This window comes from Astatotilapia calliptera, chromosome 23 (genome assembly GCF_964374335.1).
Source record: "Astatotilapia calliptera chromosome 23, fAstCal68.1, whole genome shotgun sequence".
NCBI lineage: Eukaryota > Metazoa > Chordata > Actinopteri > Cichliformes > Cichlidae > Astatotilapia > Astatotilapia calliptera.
The window spans coordinates 26,879,200-26,906,046 of NC_137443.1; the positions used below are offsets into that span (position 1 = coordinate 26,879,200).

General features: G+C 44.6%; 1 protein-coding gene and 1 long non-coding RNA gene across 5 annotated transcripts in view; one reads left to right on the forward strand and one right to left on the reverse strand.

Moving 5' to 3' along the window:
• The window catches only part of zeb2b (zinc finger E-box binding homeobox 2b), a 99,769-nt gene extending 76,108 nt beyond the window's left edge, over positions 1 to 23,661 (reverse strand). For 3 of the 4 annotated variants that reach the window (XM_026158576.2, XM_026158577.2, XM_026158573.2), the window contains exons 1-2: positions 23,522 to 23,661; positions 21,971 to 22,111 (exon numbers count right to left, since the gene is read on the reverse strand). In XM_026158576.2, coding sequence (XP_026014361.1) covers positions 21,971 to 22,043 — 73 coding nt within the window. In that variant the 5' untranslated portion in view covers positions 22,044 to 22,111; positions 23,522 to 23,661. Of the gene's footprint in view, positions 1 to 21,970; positions 22,112 to 23,521 lie in introns of those variants that run through there. The other variant, XM_026158578.2, reaches the window with a different exon arrangement.
• Positions 23,534 to 26,160, forward strand: LOC113016068 (uncharacterized). Its single transcript, XR_003271193.2, has 3 exons — positions 23,534 to 23,676; positions 23,903 to 24,141; positions 25,566 to 26,160. It is a non-coding gene; the product is annotated as an uncharacterized LOC113016068 (long non-coding RNA).
• The last annotated feature ends 687 nt before the right edge of the window (positions 26,161 to 26,847 follow it).

Below are 26,847 nucleotides of genomic sequence, written 5' to 3' on the forward strand. Positions count from 1 at the left end.
TCAGCTGTGGTTTGGGGAAAGGTAGCTACAAGGCAGCGTACAGGGATTTACACATACAGAGAAACAAACACACACATGCCTAATATAATTGTCAGCGTCTGTCCCTCCCCGTCTCAGAGTGAAGTCCCAGTGTTCACAGAGAAGGGTAATTATCGTGTATCCGAATGGGAGGATGCAACCATCTCTGGCTCTGATTAAAGGGGACAGGAGAGGAGTGTCGCCTCCCTTTTACAAGCCACCGTTTACGGGGAGGCGCACCTTTCACTGTCCAAACAATGTCTGTCAGCCACTATCAATAGCTGCCGTGGGAGGAAACAGTAGCCAAGGTGCCTGGACTGCAATACAGACTGAGAAATGGATATAAATTGGGTGAAAAGTGCATTACAAGGCTCTGGTAACCCCACAAATCCCTGCGTGGAGGCGGAGCGTAGCGGCGTAGCAGAAAATGTTGTACAAATGTCCCTTTGCACTTGCAGCAGGTTTCTATTATAAATCACCGTGCCATACTTTGTAAATCTCGATTATATTGCACCTGCAAGCGATGATCGAGCACATAAAACAAGAAGTAAATGAAAGGATTCTGGGTTTGTGTTTTTTGTTTAGTTTTTTTAGTCGGCCTGTATGTCACGCTACACTCCTCTTCCCTCTTCCTGCTTCACTCCCTTCACCTCATTTCGCATCCCCAGAGGTTACCATCTGTACCCGCTCCCCTCCTCTCCCTGCCTTTTGCTGCACATTTCAGCTTCATCTTTCATTCTACGCCCCCCTTGTTTTAATATTTTTTCTATAATTGTCTTTTTATTTAAGGCGCTACCTTTTTGCAGGCTGAAAGTCTCAAAGAAGAGCGCAAACTTAATGTGCCGACTGCCTTTGAAATTCAAGGAAAAGGAAGTTACACGCCACTTGAGATGTCATAGCTAATTGTCCATTGCATACAAGATCATAGAGCAAAGTGAAGAAGAAGGAGGAGAAGAAAAAAAGAGGGGGATAATGACAAAACAGAGAAAGGAAGAAAAGAAGTGAGGGGACATATGTGAAGGTGTCATTTAGTAAATAAATGAGCTAAAGGGGGAAAAGGAAGCTCGCCTTACACACAGCCTGAGCTGAGTTAACGCAACGCAGAAGATGATCGTCTCGACTCAATTTCTGAAAATTGCCACTGCTGCTACACCCCCACTCACTCCCCACCCCACGAGAGAGAGAGAGAGAGAGAGAGAGAGAGAGAGAGAGAGACAGAGTAGAGGAAAAAGAAAAGAGGAAAAAAAAACTTATCAGCAGTTACTCCTCCTTCATTTTATTTCATTTATGAATTACAAGGAAAGATGCCATTATATATTATTAATTCTCTGCTGTTGCTTTGGCTCTGGCTGCTGCAGCGGTGAGCTGCGGATGTCGGCGGCGGTGTAATTACGTTCTAGCCGGGCAGCCATCCGTTTCCTTTCAAAAATTTACAGGATTCTTAATCACGTTGCTCATTTGGGTGCACGGTGGCGGGGATGGCGAAACACAAACAGGGGCACGTCTGTTTGCACGGGAACACCTGCTTAGCATTGATAGCAGATGTCAGTCAGTGAACTGAACAAAAAAAAAAAAAGTGCAGGGAGGGGAGGGGGTGGAATTAAAAATGCAAGCATCACCAACTTCTTATTATTTACTTACTCCAAAAATGAACTACTGGAATGGGAGAAGGAAAATCCTGGCAAACGCCAGGGAAGCTGGGCCTTGTAATTGTGCTGCTGCTGCTGCTGCCTCCCTAACTCCTCTTCCTCCTCTTCTCCTCTCCTCCTTCCTGTCAATCTCCTTCTCCCTTTCAAATCCAGCTAAGTAGTGAGCATCAAGAGGCATTTTTAACCTTTTCCCTTTCCTTTCCCCCCACTTTTTCCTTCTCTCTCTGTCTCTCGCTCACATTCCCCTATTGAGCGCAGGAGTCTTATATTTCTATCCGTTTGCATCAGTCTTTGCTGCATTATTCATTTGCATTATAGCGCTGGATGGTAATTAAATCTTGCCTGGTATGCTGTTGTATTTAAATGAAATGTGAATATTTTAGCGGGGGAAATGCAGAATGCTTAATCTGCCCCCTCCCCAACCCACCCACCCACTCTCTATCCTTTTCTTTTTTGCCTTTTAAGAGCTCGACTATTGGCCAAGCTTTAAAACTGTTTATTGTTCTCGCAGATTTTTTTCCTGAGAATAATAGTGTTGAGTCAACAGCTGCATTGATGAGCATATTTCAGCTGATGCATTTGCCTGGGCAGGGTTATTTGATACCTCGGAGACCCACATGCTTGCATTCAGCTTCCTCTTCCACACGCATGTATGGAGGCATACAAAATCTGGCCCACAAAATGGGCACTGAGGACCTTCGACTCACAGAAAGAGAATCGGCGAGAGAGGGAGACCTTGATAATGTAGCAAAAGATCACGAGAGAGAGAGTTAAGGAATTAGGGAGGAAGAGACAGAAAGATAACAAGAGGGACGACCGACAGAAGTGAGACGATAAGAAGACAGCGAGAGGGGGCGGGAGACTTGTGTCATACATTCGAAGGATGAGCAAAACCAATAATGAGTTTGGAACCTGTAAACTTTTAAAAACTTGCCTGCACATCAGTCTGGTATCATGAAATGACGTATGAGTAACACGTCATTACCTTGCTTTTTATCTTCCAAATGAAGAGACTTCATTTGGAAGGTAACAACATAACCCTACCCCTAAGTAGTTCATCACGAACCAAGTGGATATTAAAGGGGTTGGAACCTGCCTACACAATAGCTTTTCGTATTGTCATGAACAGTTACATTTAACTAAAGCATTTTTTGTCTTTTCCTTTGTAACGTGAAACTTTAACCCTAACCCTGACCATAATCTTTTTCCTTGTCCAAGTAATGTTTATATCTTGTATGATATCTTTGACATACCCAAATGGAAATGGGAAAAAAAACTTATAAAATGTGTTGTGGAGACTGCCTGCCCTCTTTTTGCATCCATGACATAAGCCAGAAAGCATCGTCAGCTAATTAGCAGGTATCTTTAACCTCCACCAGGTTGTTGGCAGCATGTTAGAGATTAGATTTGCATTGTTTTTTACCCTAGAACTCCAGTACAGGAGTCTAGCTTAGCCTGCGCATTAAAGTAGTAAAATTAGCCAGCCCTGTAACTTCAGCAGATTTATCCAGTCACCAAAATACCCCAGAAATAACCCCAAAAACACTTGTTAGGTCAATCAAACCTCTAAATGTAACAGCTCTTAGTTGCTGGACAGTTTTAAGATGTAAATATACTTTTATTGATCATTTCAGAATCAAGGCCAATTGACGACAGCCCTCACTGAATGAACCTAAGTGAGACTAGTTTACAGAACACCTTAAAGAAACCTTTGGCTCGAACACAACAAAGCTCAAAACCCTTTATTTGCAACAAACAATAAAAATCACCAGTTTCATTATGCCATCTCTAAAAGATCTCTTTATATGGAATCTGCACCCGGTTGACCTACCCAGACGGAAACTTGCAAGGCCAGATTTTAATCTGAGAGGTAACATATTCTAGTTTGTGAAACAAGGCTTGTTTAGCATGTGGTTAAAATGCAACCAAACCGAAATATTACCCCAAATTTGTTAGCTCTCAACCTGGCGGTAGATTAATCCATTTTTTTCCTGCTATTTTGAGTCAAGCACAACCACTATTCAATGTATAGTTTTGCCAACAATAAATGTGATAATAAAGGGGAAAATGGCTGTTTTCCTGTTTGTAAGGAGGGCTTCCCATGAATGACCTGAAAACATTAGGGTGGCTGCCTTCCTTTTGTAAATGTGTTCAGAATTGGTCGGCTTAGTCCAACTAACACAGTGAGGCTGACAAAGAAACAGTAAAACGCTGAGGGGAGAGGAGGGAGGCAATAAACCTTTGTCAAACATTTGCAGATAGTAAGAAAAAAAAGAAAACAACGGGAGGAATCGGAGAGCGAAAGAAGCAGCAGAAAATGAAAAAAAAGAGAAAGAAAGACAGAGATAAAGAGACCCCGCGAATGAGATGACAGAACAGAGAGAGAGAGGTTGAGAAGCAGAGGGATGAGCTGTGCCTTTAATGCCCATCTGGCCCGGAGATGTAATAAAATTGACATATTGATTCCTTTGAATTTACGAATGCCTGTTTCATAAACTCCATTTCCAAAGCCGAGGCCTCTTTAGAGCCCTGTCATTTTTCCCCCAAATGGATCAATTATGTGCCCACGTAATCCTGTTACCTGAGAAACCCACGCATACTTCTCCCATTTGCGGCGCTTCACCGGGCGCACAGACTCGCATTATGTGCACATAAACAAACTCTAGGTTTTCTTTTTTTTGTGTGTGTGTGTGAGAGAGTGTCTTCACCTCCTTCCCCCCCTGCCACCTCTCCTCCTAATATTAGCGATTGTTTTCTCCCCCCTGGTGTCGTTGTGTGAGTCTCTCCCGGAGGGGTTTTAGGGAGGCTTTTCCTCTTGTTCCTCCTCTGGCTTGTTTTTGAAGTTGTAGAAAATCCCTTTCACCCCTTTTATAAACTGCAATTCTGCCACCACTACATCAACACTAACATCACATCCTATCCTCCGTTAAAAGCCATATAAAAGCATAAATTTCATTTTCAGCTGAAGGGAGGGAAAAAATGGCCGCTTCAGATCTTCTTTAAAACGTTAATCACAAAGGAAGACAGTTACAAGCTACAGGATGATTTTCTTTGATAAATACACCTTCTTCTTTCAACTGCGCCTCGAGCAATAAACAGAGAGTTTGCAGTACTACACACAGGAGGTTTACCCCATCGCCTGTAAGATAAATACTCTTTTGTGGCACTGAGTAGCTGGTTATGAAGGCGAGACACTAACTCAGCCAAGGATTGGGGATTTATTACTCGAGATGGTCACCTATAAGAGTAGCAGCAGCAAAAGTGAGCCTTGCAAATCATGTTTTAGCACATGAGAGGATGAAAAAGCAAAAGAGCACCAGTATAGTGAGAATATTTAAGGATCTTTCCTCGAGAAATCAACCCCTTTAACCTAGCGCCATGAGCTAGGAACTTGTAGAAATCAATTTTTTTTCTTTTTTCTTTATAGACACAAAACTTTCTATACATTCACGTGACATTGCTATAGTACATATATTCTGATAGCACAGGTTATCTTGAAACAAATGATGCATAAACTTGGAAGCTGTAAGATTATACAAGTATTTTTTCACAAAGAGGCTAGATGGATTGAAACCATGGAAAAGACCTCACAAAGTTAAAGAATATCCCTTAAATCAAAGATCCTTATTAAATAATACTCAATGAAAGTGGATTTTTTTTACTCTTACAAGTGTATCTACAGGGATTTCCTCATGTAGTCCATAAAACAAACTGGTTTCAGGGAACAAGAAACACAAGTGGAATTTGGCCCCTTCTCATTGGTGCAGAAACATGTTGACAACAGTTTCTGACCCGTTCTGACACTACAGGGACGGCTCTCATGCCTAACCCCGGTGAAAACAGAGGAGTCAGTATGGCTACCGCCTGGCCGGTAATAGCATAATAGGCAACTACAAGTGGTCACGGGTCAAACCGGTGCAAGTGTAAATGTTGGAGCAATACAGTGGGCTGTCAGGTGGAACGGAAATGTATGAAGAGCGACAGCAACGTCGGAGCACGGGAGCGAGCGCTCACTGAGCCACTGGATATCTATTTTACTATCTTACATTGTTGTAAAACCAAGACGGAGACAGAAAGGGAGGGAGAAAGGAGGGAGGTAGTGGGAGAAAGAAAAAAAATCAGTCCTCGATCTTATTTTCCACACTCCAGCAAGCTACAAGCGGCTCAGTTACACTACACTTGCACTGAACAATCAGTCTGGCAAAGGTTCACAAAACGACGAAATACCTTGTCACTTACTGCCTGACCTGTTCAGCGAAGTGACTCAAAGGGGGGGGAAAGGAAGACGAGGAAGAAGATGGACAAGGATGTAGAGGAAGGAGAGGTGGGGGGGGGGGGGGGGGTGTCATAAAATAATCATGAAGGAGTTCTGCTATGGGTGATGTCCATGGAACAGTTTCAGCAAATTCCTTCACGTTCTTATTCCTGTTTTGGAATATACTTGTAAGACATGTACTCCAGCTTTTCCTTTTCTTTGTTTCACCATAAAGCTGCCTCAAAGGCTTGAAAATATCAAACCTAGGATAATTTTTTTGCCCAGTGCACCACATGGAAAAGGTCAAAACGGCTTCTAAATGAGCGGTGCCCAACTTTATTTCACGAGATGTAACGTCAGAGGCCTGTCAGATATTCAGAAACTAATTTGAAAATTTATCTGGACTACTTTTACGTAGCATCATTTAGCACTTATGTTTAGGAAAATCGCTTACTGACTTCAAAGCCTAATCCATTTAACTGCTATATATTATGTTTACCGACCAATTTTAGCTCTAATACATGATACATACTTTGATATGTTCCTTTAGCTATATTTCTACCTAACTAAAAAATGCTAATTTGTAGCTTTAGCTAACTTCAACTGTTAGCTAAATTTTTAACTAATAATTACCAACATTTCATTTTAGTTTGAGGTATTTCAACTTAGGAGCAATCTTGTTCATCCATATATTTTTAGCTATTATCAGTTTAGGACCAAGTTAGTTTAAAGTAAAAGGTTTTGCTAACTATTCACCTGCTATCATTTTAACAATTTTGTTCGTTTATTTACATTGTTAGCTAACAATAGCAATACTGATAGCTAGTTTGACCGATTTCAGTGTGTTAATCTGAAGTTTTAGCAATCCATTTCCACTTTTAGCCAGTAAATCCAATATTTTATATACCATTTTAACTAATAGTTTATTGAGTATCTATAGTTTACAATTTTATTAGCTGATCTAAACTGTTACATAACAATTACAATGGCTTTTCCATATTTCTAGCAAAAAGTTTTCATTACTATTAACTAACAATTATAGCCATACTTGTACAGAGCTATTTCAAGTATCATCATTATTTTTAACTTTAATCACATATGCATTTAGTCTGTTTCTGTTGCAGGTCTGTTATATTACAGCTTAAACTTGTTCAGGACCAGTCAGTTCTTGTAATTAAAACCAATCTGTCCACATACTCCATGAGTCCATGAGGAATACTGGTGTCCATGCTTTGGAATCACTGTTCTGAATTATATACATAAATATTCCCCCACAAATTCATCCTGACATTTTCAGTATGTTTGAACAAATTACAACCACTGTGAGGCTTTAACACTAGACACCTCATGTTTTAGGATGAGAGAACTCCAGTGGATGCTGCAACAAGCATCTCTGGTGTCAAAAGCAGGGGGTAAGAGGGGTATAAAGTAGATGATTTGTCACATAGCAGCTGTGGAAAGTTAGGGGAGCTTTGAGGCTGAGTGAGAGAGGCGATTGTTAAAAAGTGAAGAGGAGGAAGAGGAGGAGGGGGGCTTAACGGGCTGACAGGCGGCTGGGTTCTGCTCACTGGACTTAATCTAAAAGAAAAAGGCCCCAGTTATGATGAAAGGTCGACAGAGTATGTCTCAGCAAATTGGCTTTCCTAGTTTTTTTTTTCTTTAAACCTTGCGCTGGCTGATGCTTCAGCTCCACTGCTGTGGAAGCCTAATGATCTCCGGCCTGCTAGCTCACCCCCTTCCTCCCACCTGTCCAACCCCCTTTCTCGGTTCAAAAACGGCAATTTCTGTGAAAACTTTAGCTGCTGATGCCACTGAAGTTTTTTTTTGCTCCAAAAACCACTGCTGGTGACAAATCAGAAAAGGTCAAGCATCAAAGAAGAATTTTTTTTTATTCGGGAGCAAGGCCTGTCTTTGTCAAAGAAGAGCCACTGACAGAAGCATATAAACTTATGCAAACTCTGACACGTTTCAAGAGAGACAGATAAAGCAGATAAATGAGACAGATAGGTCAACGGGGCGAGTTCAGAAACGGGAGATGTGACCCGGTTGCGGCCAAGTTCAGAACACGCTGGAACAGCTTGGCTCGGTCTCGTTCCAGGCCTGACATTTCTCCAAGGCCAACTATAATGATGGACAATGACAGGTAATTACTAGTGTTGGGAGGGGTGGAGAGCGTACAACGAGAACTCGAGATCAGCGGTATCTGTGAAGTTTCTGGAAACTCTGAGTGGGACGAAGGACGTCGGCCAACAAAGCCCGAGCAGGGAAAAAAAACCCACAGCACCGCAGCTTCGATGTCGTGTTTTCCCTGACTTGGATTGAAAGATTTACAACCACCATTTGAGCGCTGCTACAACCAAAAAACTTCTAGGCAGATTTAGGATGCAACCTCTCCTTCCTACTTCCTCAACCCCCCTCTTATCTTACTGCTTGGAAACGATTCTCCTGACTCCCTTTTTTAACCTCTTGGAAAGAAAATATGTGTTTGCCTTTACTCCTAAAGCGGCGGTAACTAAGACAGAATACCAAGCGGCTTCGATGTTTTGCAAACAGCTTCACCTGCATGCTGGGAAACCAGTTATGTGGATGGAGGGGTTGGGGTGAGGTGCAGTGGGGTGGGGGAGTCCATGTTGCAATCTCAGCCTCTCCTTGGTGCTCCCCCTTTATAAATTACCTCATCAGTGACTGAAATTAACACCGATTCTTGCAGGCAATTTCTCAATTTCCAATGCTAATTAGCTTTCTCTCTTTACTTTTAAATTCTGTAGCACCTGTTTAGGGGGAAGACATCTTAGGCAGTGCAGGCGCATTTAATCACAATTTTAATTAACCATCCCCGTAGATGTGAAAGAGAAGCAATTATAATGCAGATGAATGATGATTTTTCCACATTAAATTGTTTTGTTTCTTCGTTATGTTGATTGCATAAATACGGAGCGACGTTCAGTTTTTATCTACTGTAATTTTGTAATTGTTTTGCGGGGAGGGAGGCGGGGGGGCAAAAAAAGGCAAAAACCAGCAGTGGAAAAAAAGGGGGTTTGGATAGACTCGTCTGTTGACAAATTGTTTCATTTAGTTAACTCGTTAATCGCCGCCGCAGTATGGGGAGGATTTGGCAGGAAGTGTCTTATTTACTTTCTTCCCCACCACCACCACCTCGGAACAACTGCCATCAACTCCCTTGCTTGTCAATCATCCCGAGGTTTTAAGGCTTTTCGAGGAGAGGGAGGAAGGGCATGTGGATTAAACCATCTCGTTTGACCTTAACAAACTATCTAACCGAGTGAAAGTCACCGGCGCGTCTTAACTCTGCCTCCCCCCTTTAACTGCTCGGCATATAGACGCAAATGAAAGCACAGATGGGGTGCGACCAAAATGGACTCATAATCTTTATGCGCTCATGAAAATATCATTGGGTTCGATGACGGCGCTTTCGACTGCGTTTACGGCCCCTTGTTCGCGGAAACTTTGATTTTAATGTCTGAGTCACTTGAAGCGAAAATAAATAAATAAAGCAAACGTGCCACATTGCGGAGTAAATCCTTAAAATGCTTGTGTAAGCTTGGAGGTGCGACTTTTTTACCCTGAGCCACAAAGGTCAAATTTAGGTGTTGCAGGTGTTTCTGGTGTGAGTTGCACAGTTTTGGAGTGAATAATTTGAGTAAAATGGCGCTAAAAGGACCTCATGAAGGACCAGGTCCTTCATGAGGTCACTGGTTTGATTCCAGCAGAAGACACTAATCCTTTCAGGGTTGTGTCAGAAGCCGGATCAAAGAGGAGGAAGCAGCTGAAAGTAGCTTTTCATGACCAGGTTATTCAAAAAATCCACAAACATTGTGTGAGCAGTAGCTTTTAGCATGCAGGAACTATTTTCTGTCTGCTATCTACATCCGCCAGCCAAATTGAGAGGGAAGCCATTAATGAGTACGCCCTCTCATCAAAGGTAGATAAACACTTTTTCCTGTAGAGTGATGCAGGTGTAGACAGAAGACGGAGACCTGCTAGAGGAAAAATGTGATAAATTTATATATATATTTTTGTATTTTAACTTGTAGATTTATTTATTCATGCACTCCGTGCAAATTAAGCACCTTTCTTTAAAACTCCCAGCTTCCCAGGTTACATTTTTGGGAAATGATTTGCTATCAGGAGCGATCAGGATCTAGGATTTTTTTTGTACGCGCCCTTTAGGAAGCAGTTGTTTTCTCTCTTTAGCAGATTGCTGCTATAGCACAGGGAAAAAAAAAACCTCCCAGAATCCTCTTGTGTTCTGCCCCCCTTCCACCCACCCTCCGCCACCCCCAGCAACACTCATTCTCTAATCCCACTGAGCACTGCTTTCAGTTTGCCCAAAGACCATGCAGGGTAACTCCAACGGACCAGACACACACACACACACACACGTTCCCTCTGTGTGACACACACACATACACTTGTTCCCTATCTCTCTCACAGTCACCGTCAGTCTCGCTGTTTGCAAAAAGCATTTGGTGTTATTTTAAAGATTTATGGGATTCGCAGGAAGTTTGAGATGTATATAAGGAGCATGCCACTACTTCCGTACAACTGCAGGCCCAAGGTTGACAGTTTGATTTGAATACAACTTCCTTTTATGATTTTCGATGAATACCCTGCGTTACACTCCTCTACAAGCAAACCCGCAGGTCTTTCTCTTTTTTGAGGGATCTATCTTAAAGGAAGAAGCTCCTCTTTGAATATTAGTGGTGATTGGCTGGAGGTAAACAGAGCATTAAATCTTGCAAAACTGTGGCAAGGCCAATATGGGGACGGGGGGGGGGGACAATGGCTTGGCCCCGGCATCTCCGAGGCCTTTGTTCTCGGCTTAACAAAACTCTGCCGTCACACCGTTTTACCTCAATGCTGCCCTGTCGCAACAGCCCATCAGCCCATCGGAGGCACATGCAAAGCCGAGGACAGGGAGGCAGGGAATGGGAATGAGAGAAAGGGCGAAAATATGAGGGTTAGGCTAGGGAGGCGGGGGGGGGAGATTAAGATAGAAGGTGGGAGAAAAGGAGAAAGTGGCGAGGAAGGAGCGAGGAAGGAGCCAGGATGACGCAAGTAGATGAAGATAAAGAGGGAGAAGGTGTGATGGGGCGACGCAAGAGTGAAGAAGGAGCGTCAAAAATCCTCAGAGGCCATTAAAGGGGCAAGAAAAAAACAACAAGAAAAGAGAAAAAGAGCACTCACCTCTCTCGCTTAATAAGAATATATAGCAGCTGTGAGGAGGGAGGCGAGGAGGGGTTTGAGCTTCGTGTGACGTGGCTGCGACAGAACTGGAGCAAATGCGAAGAGTCGCTAAAAGTTTCATCACTAAATGTCCCACTGCGGGCCACAGCGAGGATCAGGAGGAGGGGGAAACATGTGCATGCCAGTGAGCATGCACAGATGGGTGGCGTATAAATACATGTGTCCAAAAATATGCAAATATGGATGCATGTTTGTGGCCCCTCTTTAAGAAGATGGCCACCACCCCTTTAAAAATATGCAAAATAAAAACTCCTCTGACTTCCTTTTTCTCCCAGCTGGTAATTAATATTCATACTTTCCTTAAAATTTATGTTTTTCGCTACGTCGTGGCTCCGAGCCGGTGGGAAAACTGCTCGTGTCAGTGGTTCCAAGCAAGAAGAAATGTGGCAATCTGGCCCAGTAAATATCCAAACTGTTAGCTATATTCTCGCTAATAAGATTTGATTCCGAGCTGACTTATTAGCACTTAACCCCAAAGCTTGACCTCCCGATCACCATCTTGGATGTAGTTCAGGTCTCTCCTTGTGTGCCGTGATTTGCCTGCTTCTTTCCTCCCTCCCTTCCTTCGTTTTCTCCTCCACTGTCAGGTTCTGGCCTGCCAATTTCCACTTGAAGCTTGACTGGGCCTGATTTGATGCAAACTACCTTGGGGTGAGCTAGGGGAGAGAGAGGGCGGCGGTGGTGGCGGTGACAGCAGCGGGGAGGACTGAAACTGATGAACAGTTATGTCAAGTCAATTTTGCACCGTTGGGAAAAGGTAACCTCTCCGTCGGGGAGGAGAAAAAGGTAACAGGAAAAAAGCAGAAAAGGGGGGCAAAAGAAAAAAAGACAAGTGGAGTAAAGGCTGCAAGCTGTGGAGGGGGGGTAGGTAGGGTGGCAGAGGGGCGTGTAATCGCACCGGGGTGCACCCAACCCACCCTTCGCTACCTCACCTCGCCTCCCTCTGCTTAGTGCCGCTAACTGAAACGCTAACTGTCAGCGCGAGTACTAATTGCAGATGTGCCAGTCTGCCATCATAATAAAATCAGAGGCAGGGCGGACATTAAGCATGGCTGGCTCATTTGTGAGACCGCTGAAAAGGTAGCATAAATGAATATTTCATTACCTTAATTACTAAGGAATACTCCTTTCCGCCAGTCGTGGAATGAGTGTTGCTGTAACTAATTATGAAAAGTAATAACATTAGGGATACTGTGATTGCCAGTTTATAAGGCGGCGTCTGCTTGCTGTTGAGGTATAAACCATGTTGGGTAACATACGGCGAGGAGCGGAAGGAAGGAAGGAAGCGAGGGCGAACCCGTACATCTGCAAAAAAAAAGAAAGAAGCGGTAGCAAAAAAAAAAGAAAGTGGGGTTTGTGGGGATGAATGGAGCACTGATTATTTACCCCAGGATGCTTGAGATTGCCAAGTGGAGGTTTTAACAGGTATGAAGGAGCTGGTGAGGTTGTGAAACTGGCTCGGTGCGTAAATGACAGCTTTCTGGCAGCGCAGGAAGCCCTTTAGTGTGCCGTTTTCTATAAATACAAACATGGAAATATGAAAGGACACATGCAATACCTGGACCGCCGAGTGCAATTTGACTAATCCTTTACCACGCAGCCCTCGAGTACCTGCATGGCTACAAAGGCCACAAGCTGCACATTTGCATCGCTTCATCATCCCACACGTCTTTGAAGTCGGCTCGATACCTCTGTCCGTTATTCACCTCTGCGGCCTGTGGGCACGCCTCCCCCCCATGCCCGACTGTAATGTATGACCACAGATAAGGTCGTGAGGGGGTGTGTGAGAAAAAAGGCAGAGTACAAGGTCTGCTTTGATGGCCATGCTAATTCCAATACCCCTAAGTAGTAAGAATAACAAAGTGGTGGAGAATTTATCTCAGGAATGCCGGAGCAAGACGGCCAGGCGATAAGGAAGTAGCTTCCCTTGGGTGGGGGAGAAGTAATTAGAGACGGCTGACTGATTAGATGACTGACTGGGATGGATGGAAGTAGAGGTAAGGGGAAATGGACTGGTTGGGCGACACAAAGGTGGGGCGAGGAGCAAAAAGGAGAGTTAGATTCCCCCTGGTTGTTCATGTTTAGAGTTTAGGCACCGATCTAATGACTTGATAGTGCAACACAAGTCTAACCTGAAGGTTTTCCAACCAAAAATGAGAAGGGAAAACACAGAAGAGAAGAGGTGAACCCTTGACTTGATAGCTACCCCCTACGGAATTCGTAAGATTTTTGAAAACCCCAAAGAATAAACCCTCAGCGATGTACAAAAACATCCCCAGGCTATCAAGCGATAAAATGTTGACTCAACCAAAGACCAGGCTGTGTCTTAGACTGAGTCACAAGGCCAAGTATGAACTCGAGTCTTCATATCAGACCAGATCTAAGTTGTCTCCCGCAAGGTTTCTAGGTCAGGAAATACCCTTTCGTCCCAACAATCCAGCGTGAACAGCATGCCATAGCCAAAAGGTCTCATCGGATTTCTCAAGACCTCAAAAGCAAGCAGCAGCTACAACCACACAAACCTTGGGTTTATCACCTCATCATGACTTCTAAAGGTCGATAATAATTCAGCCTCAGAGCTTTTTCCAATCCAAAACCAGAATCGTGCTCTGACTCCTGAAAACCAAAACTGCAACCACAACCACAAAAAGTTCGACCCTGTCAAACCTAAGCCTCCAGCTCCAAAAGTCCTTAATTTACCGTCATGTATTTTACACTCAAACCCACGAACTCTTTGCCAGACCACCTTGCCGAAAAACCTTGACCTGCGCTCTTGCCAGAAAAAGCTTTTTTCTGTTGCAGACCCCCCCATCCTGTTCTTCCTGCGTGTCAGAAAGGCTGAGGACAGGCCTGTCGGTGTGATTATCCCCCCTCTACCTGAGGAGGTGTTTGTTTGACATTCGTGTTTGACAGCGACGGGACATGAGGCGTTCAGGGGAGGGGGCTCCCTCTCCAGTCAGAACCCATTAACACGTGGATTCACCTCTCAGAGTCCACTGCCTGCACCACAGATGACATTTAAAAGGGGTGGGGAGGGTGCGCTCCCTGTCCGTGTTCCAGCTCTCCTTCGTGCCAAAAGGTTAAATGAACGTCTGAATAACAAGGAGGTCGGGGCAATTTCTGACCATCTCCCTCTTTGCGCTGCAACCTCCGGTTAAGAAGGTGCTTGATCAACAGCGAGATGAAAGTGAGTGAAATTTGTGCAACCGCAAAATGACCTAATTTTGTCCTAATCTCACTTGGCAATCTGGTGCAATTAAATTGAGATAACACATCTGAATTTACTTCCACGCAAGACGGGATTGGAGCTGGGAGGGGGGGAGACCGGAGCACAAAGAGAAGCGGACAGCAAGTCCTCGTTAGAAGGAAAGAAAAAAGAGGAAAAGGTAACAAGAGGGGCGCACTTAGGTGGCAGAGAAGCGGGACACCTTCTGAATAATAAACTATGGTAAGAAAGCGAGCCCCCTGATCAAATAGCATGTTCTATTATCCAGAATTAAAGGTGGGATGGAAGCACGAAGGCGAGCGCGGAAAAAGGGACCTAGATTTCCAGATGTCACCGTGCCTTAATCTGCCGATCTGTTATTGATTGTTCCACGCGGCCGTGACCTTGCCAGAAGAGCTCTTCCACCCGACAATCAAACATACATCAAAGAGTGTGTGTGTGTTTCCTACTAAATGTGTGTGTGTGTGAGAGAGTGTGTGTACATGTGGCAGCGAGCAGGCGCTTGCAGATCAGCAGCGCCGACATCAGAGCAGAAAAACTGGAGGCTCCTTTCAACACTTGTTTGCACAAAGGTGTCATCTCTGAAGCAGCTGCCGCCAAATAAAAAAAACGGGGAGAGAAGAAGAAGAAATGGGGAAAAAATTATTTTAATAGATTATTTCATGAAGCTGTGCCCTGCTTTACACTTGACAGCAGCAGCGATAAGTCACGCACGCGTGCTAGCACACGAGCTCAAAGCAGCTGTGAGGTGTTTGCTCTTTTGATTAAATCTATATTTGATTCTTTGTTGCTCTATTAAGACTCAATCTTGTTTGTTAAAAGCGCTTCATAATCGGAGCTGACGCCTCGCCTCCCCCCCATTATGATCGATATTTGTGGTGTGTGTGTGGGGGGGGACTCTGAGCCGCAGTAGTCGTGATGAATGTGCAGAGAAACGGGACATTTTAGAAGAGTTGCCGTGCACACAGACGGCGCTGTTAGAAAAAAGGAAGTCAGTGTTTTTTAAGTTGTCTCTCCTTTCTTTCTTTCTCTTCGTCTTCTTTTTTTTCTGTTTTTTGCCTCTCCTCGCACCCCCCCCCCCCCTCCTTCCTGTGTAATTATGAAATCTGAACGTTAGTTTACACCTGCTCAGCAACCTGTCGCCTGTCGCGCCCAGACTCCCTCGCAAATGGGAAAAAAGTCGTGGAAAGAATGTCGAAAAGCATTTTTAAAAAAAGAAAAAACAGAAAAATCACAGGCGTAGAAAATGCAACGACTGAATAAGTGCAAACAGCAGGAACGAGATGGAACGGATGGGCCAAATAAAGACTTTGCATCTTCACTTGAGAAAGACTCAAATGAGGCATGATATTTTTTTTAAGGGAAAAAAATGAGAAAATGCATGTTTTTTCCCTCCCTCCTCCTACCATCTTTCCTACGCGATGCATAAAACATGCCTGGGCTTAGGGTAAAGAGTGTAAATGAAAAGTCCAAATGCATGCAATTATTTGCCGGACCAGTGAAGTTTCAATTTCTGTGTTTGCTTTTTTTTTTAATGTCCCCCCCAAAAAATGAGAGAGAAAAAACAAGAGGTGGAAGAAAACACGCATGGAGGCATGAAATAAAGTCAGGGAAGCAGGAGAAAGACATCTGAGTGCAACTTTTAGAGCGAGGAGGAGGGGGAGGGTGGAGGGGGAGTTGATAGGAGCTGTCAAATTCAGGGATGGTGGTGGTGGAATAAAAAAAAATAATAAGGAAGGAGGGGACAAGCCGGCTGCCACAAACACCTTGAAGTCTGTCACCTTTGCTCCATCTTTACTGCTGCCGCCGCCTTTACACCACCACAAACTGCCAGAGTCCAAGCAAACCGAGCTCGACCCTTACCGGCGGTTCAGGGAACAGATACAGTAAAAAGTTTTTTTTTTTAAAGAGTTGCTTTTCTTTGGTCTGACGTGTCATTGCAAGCGGGTTTAAAAGCATAAAGGCAAGTCAGAGAGGGGCAGAGTTGGCTCACTATTGGCTGATTCATGCCTCAGTGTTAGTCAGGCAACGGATCCCGGCCACCGCTCTCGCTTTCATCGTTCTTGGCAGTTGCTTCGTGTTTGTGTGAGTGTGCATCAGCCCAAATACATTCTGCATGAAAAAAAATATATATATGTGAGTCGAATTTTTTCAAAATTATGGGAATTTTATTTAACTAAACCCAGAAAACAAGAGAGGAGGAGGCGGCGGCAGGGATGGTCACAGCGCTCTCATGCAAAGCATTAACCCCTCCACCCCTGTTTTCTCCAACGCACGGGTTAATATCGTGGCTGCCTGGTAAGGCATTATCCAGAACCTCTCCGAACAAAAGGCCCCTTTTGCAAACAGACTCGTATTCCTCTCTCTCTCTCACCCCCCCCATCCACCACCACCACCAACAAGCCCCAGTGTCCAAAGGTGTTTGCTGAAGTAAATCTGCCTAAATCCTGCGCAGCTTGGGCCAGTAGGGAGGGAGGGAAGGTGTACCGATAATCCTTCTTCTTAACCGAAAAGAAAGAGGAAAGAAAAAAAATAAAGAGAGGAAAGTTGTGGGTGAGGAAGGGATGAAAGGAAAACTGAAATCCAGATCACATGATACCCCCGCCTCTCCATCCATCCAACACTTTACAGCTCTGGCAATCCGACGATAACAGATAAATAATTAAAGACTGCGGCTACTATTTTATTTATTTATTTGAATTCACGTGCAAAGTTGCCGAGAAGTTGGTGCCAAACAGAGGAAGAAGAAGCAGAGGGAAAAAAAGCGCATCGTGCAGACACCTGCTCCCGACTCTTATCTCCTTCTTTGTGCACAATCCAATCGGTTGCAGCCAGGATCTTTTTCTTTTTTTTATACCTCTCTCTTCTTCTCCTCCTTCTTCTTAAGTGTGAGTGGCCACGAATAGTGTGGGCATCTCGTAACACTATCTGTCTGTCAGGAGGGGCCCGGGGACCCTTGCAATGGAGTAAGGGAGGCTATAAAAGGCTTGTAACCAGGGGACAACCAACAAACAACCACAAACACCCTAGTTATTTCTCTCCCACCACCCACCCACCTCTAGTTTTCCCCCCTTTCCTCGTCTCCCTTTTTTCTCTCCTCTCTCTCTCTCTCTCGCCCCCCTTTTCATCTCAGGCCCTTTTTTTTTCTTCCTGATGCTGAATGCAAATGTGCGAGCCCTGCTGCTGGCGGCGAAAGGGGCTGAATTGTGATTAAGAGGGAGAAGAAGGAGGAGAAGAAGAAGGAGAAGAAGAAGGAGGAGAAGAGGAGCTCCTTTTCTTTGTTCCCCCCCACCCCTCTCTACTCTCCTCTTCCTCCCTCCCTCCTCCTCCCCCCGGGGGGATGTTTACCAGGAGAGACGCGGCGGATCAGATATGAAAGGCATTCAGGTCAGCATTGATGTGAGCGAAAGTGAAATCGTACCTAAGGCATTCCAAAGACCCGCGGTGTCAGGGGGTCCGGGCTCGCCGTGCCTCTGTGAGTGTGTGTTCTCTGGCCGCCAGGCGGAAAAAATATCTCCACACAAGTAGGCAGGGCGGTCGAGGAGGAAGGAGGAAGAAGAGGAGGAAGGAGTTTTTTTGGTTTTTTTAAGAAAAGAAGTGTAAAAAAAATGCCTTTTTTCCCCTGGGGTGTGTGGTGCGTGTGTGTGTGTGTCTGTGTGTGTGTGTGTGTGTGTGTGTGTGGGGGGGGGGGGGGGGGGGGGATATAATAATAAAAATTAAAAGAAGGTGGAGGAGGGAATTGATGAAAGTTTGCTGTCCTGCGTTTAGGATGAAGGTGAGATGATCATTAGCTTCTACCTCTCCTCCTTTTTTAAAAATATGTGTGTGTGTGTTGGGGGGGGGGGGGGGGGGTACAGCCACAAGCCATGCTATTTGCTTTTATCTGCCTTATCAAAGCATGGAAAAAAAGAGGAAGAAGTCGAAGAAAGAAAACGTGCATGTGCTGCAGCCCGAGCAACATTCCTGATTTAATTCCTGGTGGAAAGCACACGCTAAGAGGAGCAGACATCACACCGCATCTCCGAAATAAATCCCAATCACAGGAATTTTATAAGGAATAAAAAGTCCCTCCTTTTCTATTTTCCTTTGAATATATTTTTGTTTATGTTTTTGCTTTTCCTCCCTCCACAGCAATCTCATTCACAGATATATTTAGCTCCGAGCAGGAGGAATATCGGGCCTCTCGATGCCGAAGCAGTGCAGTGACAGGCAGGAGGCTCGGAGGAGTCGTCCCTGCCTGATGTCATCATTTCACTTAAAGAAAATAACGCACAGCTGAACTCTTTCTCTCTGTCCTTTCTTTCTTTCTTCTCCTGCTCTGTCTGCTGGTGCACAACAATCGCCAGCCCGTATGGGAATGGCAGCAGTGAATGGCGTGCCGTGGACACCCCCCCTTGTTCGCCACTATTGACGGTATAAACATGTAAATGAAACACATTACCGCTGACAATCAATTGTCCGCGAGCGCCCCGTGAAACCTCCTCCTCCTCACCCCCAACCTCTTCCTTCTCTTTTTGCTTAGTCGCCCTCACCCCCCTAAATTTTTGACTGCAGATGCTCCAAACACAACTTTAAAAAAAACAAGCAGAATAGAAGAAGAATAAAAAGATGGTTTCTTCCTCCATTTTACTCATAAATATGTGACAACATTCGCACAACTGAGGAGAAAGAGTCAGCAATAGATAGAGAGCAGGATTCGGACTGCTTCGGATTATGTAATAGGAGTATTTTGGAGGGCGAAGAATCACCGAAAAAGAAAAAAAGAAAAGGAAAAAAGAAAGCAGGACGGGAAAAGCACCTGCAACATCTGCAACATGTGTGTTTCCTCCTTCCTCCTCTCCTCGTGCAGGGAGTCCAAACTGCAAAAACAGAGTCGAGCTTTTCGTGGTTTCTTTTTTGTTTTTGATGCTGGTTGAGTAATAAGAAAATAAGGACAGGTGTGTGTATGTCTGTGTGTGTGTGTGTCCGTGTGTGTGTGTGTGTGTGTGTGTGTAAGTGTGTGTGCTGTCACAGCTGGATGTGACAAGCAACACCTGGCGAAGGCCAAACTCTCAAACGCTTCACGCTGCTGAGATCGAGTTTCACAGCAGGAAGAAGAGACCCTCTCTCTCTCTTCTCCCTCTCTCTGCGGTGGTTCTAACAGTCGTGTGAGAATAAAAAAATGTCATTTCTGCGCTTTTTCATAAAAAATATTTTCCTCGGAAATCTGCAAGAGAGGCGGGTTTTTTTTGGGAGAGGGATAAGTGGCGAACTGCGCTGTTAAATACCACATGACGTGAGAGCGAGCGCAGCAACTCCAACCCTGAAGGCCAACAGTCATCTGGAGGAGAATGTCAAAGAGGGGCTCCAAGAAAGCGCTCCACCGAAGAAGAGGAGGAGGAGGAGGAAGGGGTGTGTGTGTGTGTGTTATTTCTATTTTTAAAAAAATAGTAAAAAAAAAACATAACAAAACAGGTGGCACACAAATTAGAATTAGCGCACCGCCGCCTCAGAGACACCAGCTCTAATTCAACGTATATCGCATTTGTGTACATTCATCTGATTTGCCAGTTAGTGCTCCTAACTCGACATCCATCTGCTGGAATATTTAGCATTCCTCCTTCTTCTTCTTCTTCATTTTTAAATCTGTGTTTTGTTTTTAAGTGTGGCAGCCGAGCCGTAAACAAACCGCCATCCCCTCCGAGCGACCCGAGCCCGGGCAGGAAGAGGACAGAGAGGAGAGAGTGGCCAAGCCTCAATAAGCCTCTGAATTCCCAGAGGAGGGGGGTTGGGGGTGGGTGGGGGGGTGAGGGGTTGAGGAGTGAGGAGGAAGAAGGGAATAGTAGGGGGGGGGGGTCATCAGAGAGGGCTTGTTTGACTTTTTTTTTTTTAATAAATGTACTTTCTTTTAAAATAAGGAAAGAAGAAGAAGAAGAAGACGGGAATACGCTGCATGCTTTCCCTACAACAGATAAAAATAATCTCCCTGCAGCCGTGCCAGAGCTCCGTCAGGTTTAAGGGTGTGAAAATGATATTTGTGCTCCTATTATTATTATTATTATTATTATTATTATTTTTATTTCCTTTTTAACCAAAACAGGTGGCCAAGGCTAAAATGCACACACACACACACACACACACACCATCACATCTCTTCCGTCCTTGTTATTCCATCTTGCCGCAGATCCAGAACGTGAGAGATCTCCTGCACTGTTGTGAGGCTCTTTAAGCGTGGAACAAAATGCTTGTCTGCCATCGATTGTGCGGGATCAATAAGTGAAATCTGATCTAGATAAATAACCTGTGGGGGCACAGTTTTCTCTCTCTCTCTGTCTTTCCTTTCTTTTAAAATTAAAAACTGCAAATAAAAACCTGCTGAATCACACACACTTACACACACACACACACACACTCTCTCTCTGAGCCTGTATGGAATAATCAGGAATAACGGGGGCCAGGAAATGTCACTGCAGATTTGCCTCTTGTGGGGAAAAGTGTGGTGCAGTCAAATGGAGGAAGAAAAGCAACAAATCTCCACCTCCAGCGCTCCCCAGTCCAGACCCAATTAATGTCCAGCATTTATCGGACATGTCACCCTATTTATACAAGCCTCTCGTGCTGCCTTCACTTACTGATAGGAAAATAAAGTTGTTATTGTTGTTGTTGTTTTTTTAATCGTTTAAAAAAAATTCAAAAAAGGAAAAAAGTGAACCAGAGAAGCCAAGTGCCACCTCCTGTGAGATATGTCCCGGAAAAGCAGCGACAGTGAGGCGTTCAAAGACTTCGAAAAATACTAATGAAAAAGAAAGAATATAAAGGCCCATTAGCGTGGATTTATTATAGAAATAGAGGGGGAAAGTGTGTGTGTGTTTTTGTGTGTGGTGGTCACGGAGTGCCAGCGCGTGGATTAAAAACTCAAAGTCACAAGACTGGACTTTTTTTCCTCCACAGCCAGTGACCGCTACACTCAGGCAGACACTCAGTCCTCCCCCATGGCCGATTTTTCTTGTCTTTTCTCTTTTTTTCCCCAAAGAGAAAGCAGCCGGCAACCGCCAAACTTTCCAACATCCACAAGTTTATTCTCACTATTTAACATTTTTGGACTTTTCTTTTGTTTTGTTTTTTTCAACACAAGCCTCCTGACAATCTTCACCCCCTCCACCCTCCCCCTCGCTTCACCACAATTAAAAGCCGCTATTATTTCAAATTATAAATAAGTAAAAAAAATAAAATAAAATAAAAAAAGGACAGAGAAACTGAATCCTAGGACGCATTTACGCACACTTTCTCTCCCGGGGTAACGCTCTCTTTACATCCACGCGTAAAAACTAAATAAAGTAAATAGTCATAATAATTTATTTTTAAGCCCGAATGAACGCGGACTCTCTCTCTCTCTCTCTCACACACACACACACACCCCTGAACCGCAGCGAGAAGCCTTGAAAGCGGGCTTACATCCAAAGATACCACCACCTCTACACTACTCACACACACACACACACACACAACCACCACCATCACTAACACCACAACAACAACAGCAGCAGCTTTGCGTCCCGTCATCTTTTCTCTTACCGTTTTTCCGTCTCGGGTTGGCTTGTTTTCGCCTCTTACACCTGGGGCCATCCGCCATGATCTCCTGCTTCATTGATAAGTGTGTGTGTGGGATCAGATGGCAGCTCGCATGGACTCGATTCCTTGATTTCAGCTTGAGATCTGAAAACACACACAGACACACACACCAGCACCAACAATGTGAGTTGGGGTGAAGGGAAGGAGGAGGTAGTGGTGGTGGTGGTGAAGTAGTAGAAGGAGGAGGAGGAGGGGTGTGAGAGTGATCCACATCCACTTGCGCCCCGGACGAGAAGCTGAAAATGCGTGTTGGATCGGAGGGACAGATCGTTTCAAAGAGAGAGAGGAGGAAAGAAAAAATGGGAGAAATAGGGGAAAGGAAGGAGAGGAGAGGAGCGGTGAGGTGGAGGGTGGGGGGGAGATCCGTGTCCGTCTAATTTAGATTTTCAGCTGATCGGCTCAGAGATCAGGGCTGAGGACGAGAAGCGGAATTCTTCTTATTTAAAATCAGGAAAGTTTCACAGCCCGCTCTCTACCTCCTCCTCTCCGTTGTAAGCAAAATATTTAAAAAAATCCACTTCTTTTAATTAAACTTCAAAACAATCATTTTCTAGTTTTTTGCGCTTTTTTTTAGGGAGAACAAACTCACATTTCAGTCACTCTGTTCTTTTAAAAACGGAGGGCTTTCACTGGGATTTAAAAGTCACGCAACACCCGATAAACACTTGAGCAAAAATTGCTCTTTCAGGTTTAATAAAGTGAATCCAAACTCTGCTAATAAATAACAGATGGACGGGGGGGGGGGGGGGGGGGGGGAGATAATTGTTCAAATGTGCCAAAAGAAGAAGAAGAAGAAAGAGGAGAGAGGAAAGAAAGCTTTAAGGCACAAATGGCGCATAAACATAAAAGTAGAAGAAGCGATTAGAGCCAAATTGCGCGTTTCGCCTGCGAATCTATCAGCGCAAATCGCCGTTACTGGGAAAAGTGGGTATTGGAGTGGAGAGCTGAGTGAGCGAGCGAGTGGGAGAAATGGTTCAAATAAGATCCAGAACGAGAGGAAATAAATAAATGAATAAAAAAAACAAAGACACCCGTACGGAATCGCCTTTTTTTCTCCGGGTCTCCGGGGCTGTACGGCGACAGACGCCCGACAAAAAGCAGCTTCTCCCCGACTGTCACAACCCCGCAGGACGCCTCTACAGGACACCGCGGAGGGAGACGGCGAGCAGAGCGCAGGGAGGCGTGTGTCTGCGTGTGTGTGTGGGAAAAATGTAAAAAGCGGATGGATTTTTTTTCCTTTAAAGAAAATAAAATAAATAATTTTTTTAAACCCAAGCGCACCTTTCTCCACCTGCGCAGGTAAGTCGAAGTTTCGGAGCTCCCAAACTCTGGCGCGAGCGCGTGGAAGTTGTAATATCCGACACAATTTGTCCGCGAGACAGCGAGCGACAGCGCGAGAGCGACAGAGAGAGAGAGAAAGAGAGAGAGCGCGAGAGAGGAGGAATATAAAAGAAAAAAAGAGTGGAAATGATAGAAAAGTAAGGATGCACATACCTGCTCGGCTCTGTTTTTTCTCTTTTGGGTTTTTCTTTTTGTTGTTTTGTTCTTTTTTTTTTTTTTTGCTTTTTTTTTTAAAGGAGGGTCCAGAGGCTTCTTTTTGCGGGGAAGAGGAGCTGCGAGGACGGGCTGATAGCGGGAGCTTGGCGGCGGTGAGCGGGTCCTGTTCCACCGGTGTTGATAAAGCCTTAGAAATAAAAGCCTTAGAAATAGTTGGGAGGAGGGAGGGACCGCTATTCCTGCTAGGGCAGGTTTACAACTGATGTCTTACACCCACTCCAGGAAACAAACCTGGGTAGGGACTGACGTGTTACGCCTCTTCTAATGACATTTTTTTTTCCCTTTCCACCTCCTTTTCTTTGCCGTGCAAACACACAGAGAGAGGAGAAGCCCCCTGAAACGCACGCCACCTATCTTCACGGGAGGGGATAATTGAGGAGAGCCAAACGTGAGCATCTTTCTGGGCTCAAGTTCCCCTCCTCTCTCTCTCTCTCTACCCTCCCTCCCTCTCTCTCTTCTTCTTCGTCTTCTTTTTTTCCCTTTTTTCTTCTTCTTATTTTTTTGGAGCGTGAAACCAACTATGTCGGGCTTCGACACGGAGTAAGAACCAGGCGACAGTGAGTGTACTTCTTTTTTTAACCCCTGTCTTCTGAGTGTTTGTGTTGCAGAGAGAAGATAGGTGGAGGAGGTGAGGTGGTGGTGGTTGGGGGAGGGGGGCAAAAGGAAAAAAACTCATAAGGATGATTCATTTTTATATGTGTTCGCTCGTGGAAATGTGTGCCTGTTGTTAGGAGTAATGTGGTTTAAGTCGCAGAAACAGGAGAGGGATGCTGGAGCTGGGGGGGGGGGGGGGGGGGGGGCAGTTACATGTGTTCTGTATTTAATTATTATTATTATTATTATTATTTTGTAATTGGCTGCAAAAGATTGGCGGATGTTCGGTTTTTATTTACGCTGTAAATATGTAAATTTGGTGAAAACGCAGCTTTTCCTCAATTTTATTAGTTTTTGGGTTCTGAAAAAATGTTTTCGTTTTTTAGTTAAAAATGTTAGAAATGATCATTTTCTTGTTTTCGGCTCGTCTTAATTCTTTTATTTTTTTCCCCCTCATATTTATTTTTTGATCCTTTTGGAACAAGTTTTATTCTTTTTTTTGCGGTTCGTTTCTGGAGGTGTGTTTAAATCAATGCACCTGCGCGCAAACTCGGCGCATTATCCAACTTAAAAAACTGAAAATAAAACACGAAAAAAAAAATAGTCCCATGTTTGCCGGTTTCCCCCGATGCTTGCCGCGCAGCCTCGGCGCGTGTGTGAAGGCAGGGGGGGAAATCAATACATTTTTTTCTGTTTGTTTGTTTTTATTTAAAAAAAAAATAAAAAAAAGACCCCAACTGGAATAAAGTGAGTGTGATGTCACACCGCCACAGCCGCACGAGCCCGCGCAGGAATATCAGAGGAATATTCCGGGATGGTTCGAGTGATTTTTCCCTCTCTGTCTGTGTGTGTGTTTCTGGACGCCACTTAACAGGATGAATCCCGCATTTATTACAGAAGTCAACCATCTCTGCACCACTCACAGAGAGAGAGAGAGAGAGAAAGAGAGAGAGAGAGAGAGAGGGAGGGAGAGAGGGAGGAAGCTCCACCTTTGCAGTGCTCTGATTGGTTATGTAAATAAAGCATTATTTTGCGTCCTGTCCTCCCTGCAGTTCGCCACTGTATGGCTAATTAAATCATCAATCAAGGGGCTGAACTGGATGATTTACCCCCACCTCACCTCAACCTCCCCATCACCTCCACCACCTCCACCCCTATGCCCCCCCCCCCCCAACACTCACACCAAAAAAACAAAACAAAAACATCAGAGGTTGCAAAAGAAACTTTTGCATAGAAACCCCTCCTCTGTGTTATTGTTATTATTATTATTGTTGTTGTTGTCTGCAAGGAGAGGAAGTGTCCTCTCTCTCTCATTATTTTTGTTTTTCTGTATTTTTTTAATCACTTCCATCGTTTCTTCTCGTCTCCTTCCTTAAACCCTGATGAGGATGATGTCGTAGGAGGAAGACAAGGAACCTGAGCATGACGAGGACCAGCGAAGCTGCTTCGCCCCCCGTTGCTGTTGCTGCTCGGGGTCCAGAGTGGTTCTGGTTCCGGGTGAATTGTTGTCACGTGTAATTTGCTACCACGGTGTAAACCAAGCAGTCACGCCATAATCCCCCCACCCCACCCCCTTTTTCCTCCTCTTTCACTCTCTCTCTTACACACACACACACACACTTGAACCGCAGCTCCAACTCTGCCCCCACTGAGTGGCACCTCTCCCACACCCCCACCCCTCCATCGTCCGTGGGGCCACCACATATTCACCGTGAAAACGGATTACAGTCGGTGTGTGACCTATAGGGGGACCTTGTGCTTAATGAATATATTGGTTTCAATGAAGGAAGGGGAGGGGAAGGGGGGGGGGGGGGGTACCCGAAACAACACATGCATGATTCATCATTTTGTGTGTGTGCGCATTACCTGCAGAATAAAAAGTGTGAGATAACTGTGCAGGTTTGAAGTGAAAATGATCAAAACGTGTGTTTTTTATGGCTTTTTTTCTTTTCTGGAAATAAAAACAAGAACATTTCGCAGCACATTACCCGCTGTTGCTTTTTCTTTTGGCTTTCTTTCTTTCTTTTTTCTGTTGTTCCTCCTTCCTGAAGTTGAATTGTTGCCCCAGAAAAATCAATAAGTGGGAAATTCACTTGGGTTTTAATGGTTTTTAATGTCCGACGCCTAAATTGGAGCTCTGCAGTTCTGCAGCTGCCCGCCTCAGGCGTGACTGCTGATTACCGAGATTATAATCCTAATTTTCTCTCCCAGCCTCAGTGTGTGTGTGTGTGGGAGAGAGAGAGAAGGCCCACTTTTAGTTTTTTTCGACGGTGTAAACACACAAAGACAGCAGTGCAGAGGCTTCTGCAGGAACGTCTCGCAGTATTTGGAGGATCTGTCGGTCTAATTACGGCTTCTGTTTGTGCGACTGCTGAGCAGTCGGGTTACGCTCGCTGTCAGCTGCTGTTACAAAAAAAAGAGAGAGAGAAAAAACCCTCCGTGTTAATAATAACAAACGTCACTCATAGGATGCAATTTTGAGATCACAGGCGGCGAACGGGGGAGGTCAGAGGTCAAAGCAGCTGACTTTTAGTGGGTTTTCTGCAGATCGTTTTTGCCCACAGCGACTGAGTCCTCAGAAGATTTCATGTAAACGACCACAAATCAAACCTACAAAAGGCGGCGTATTTACCGCTAATGGGGCAGGAGAAAAAAATCAGCAATAAGAA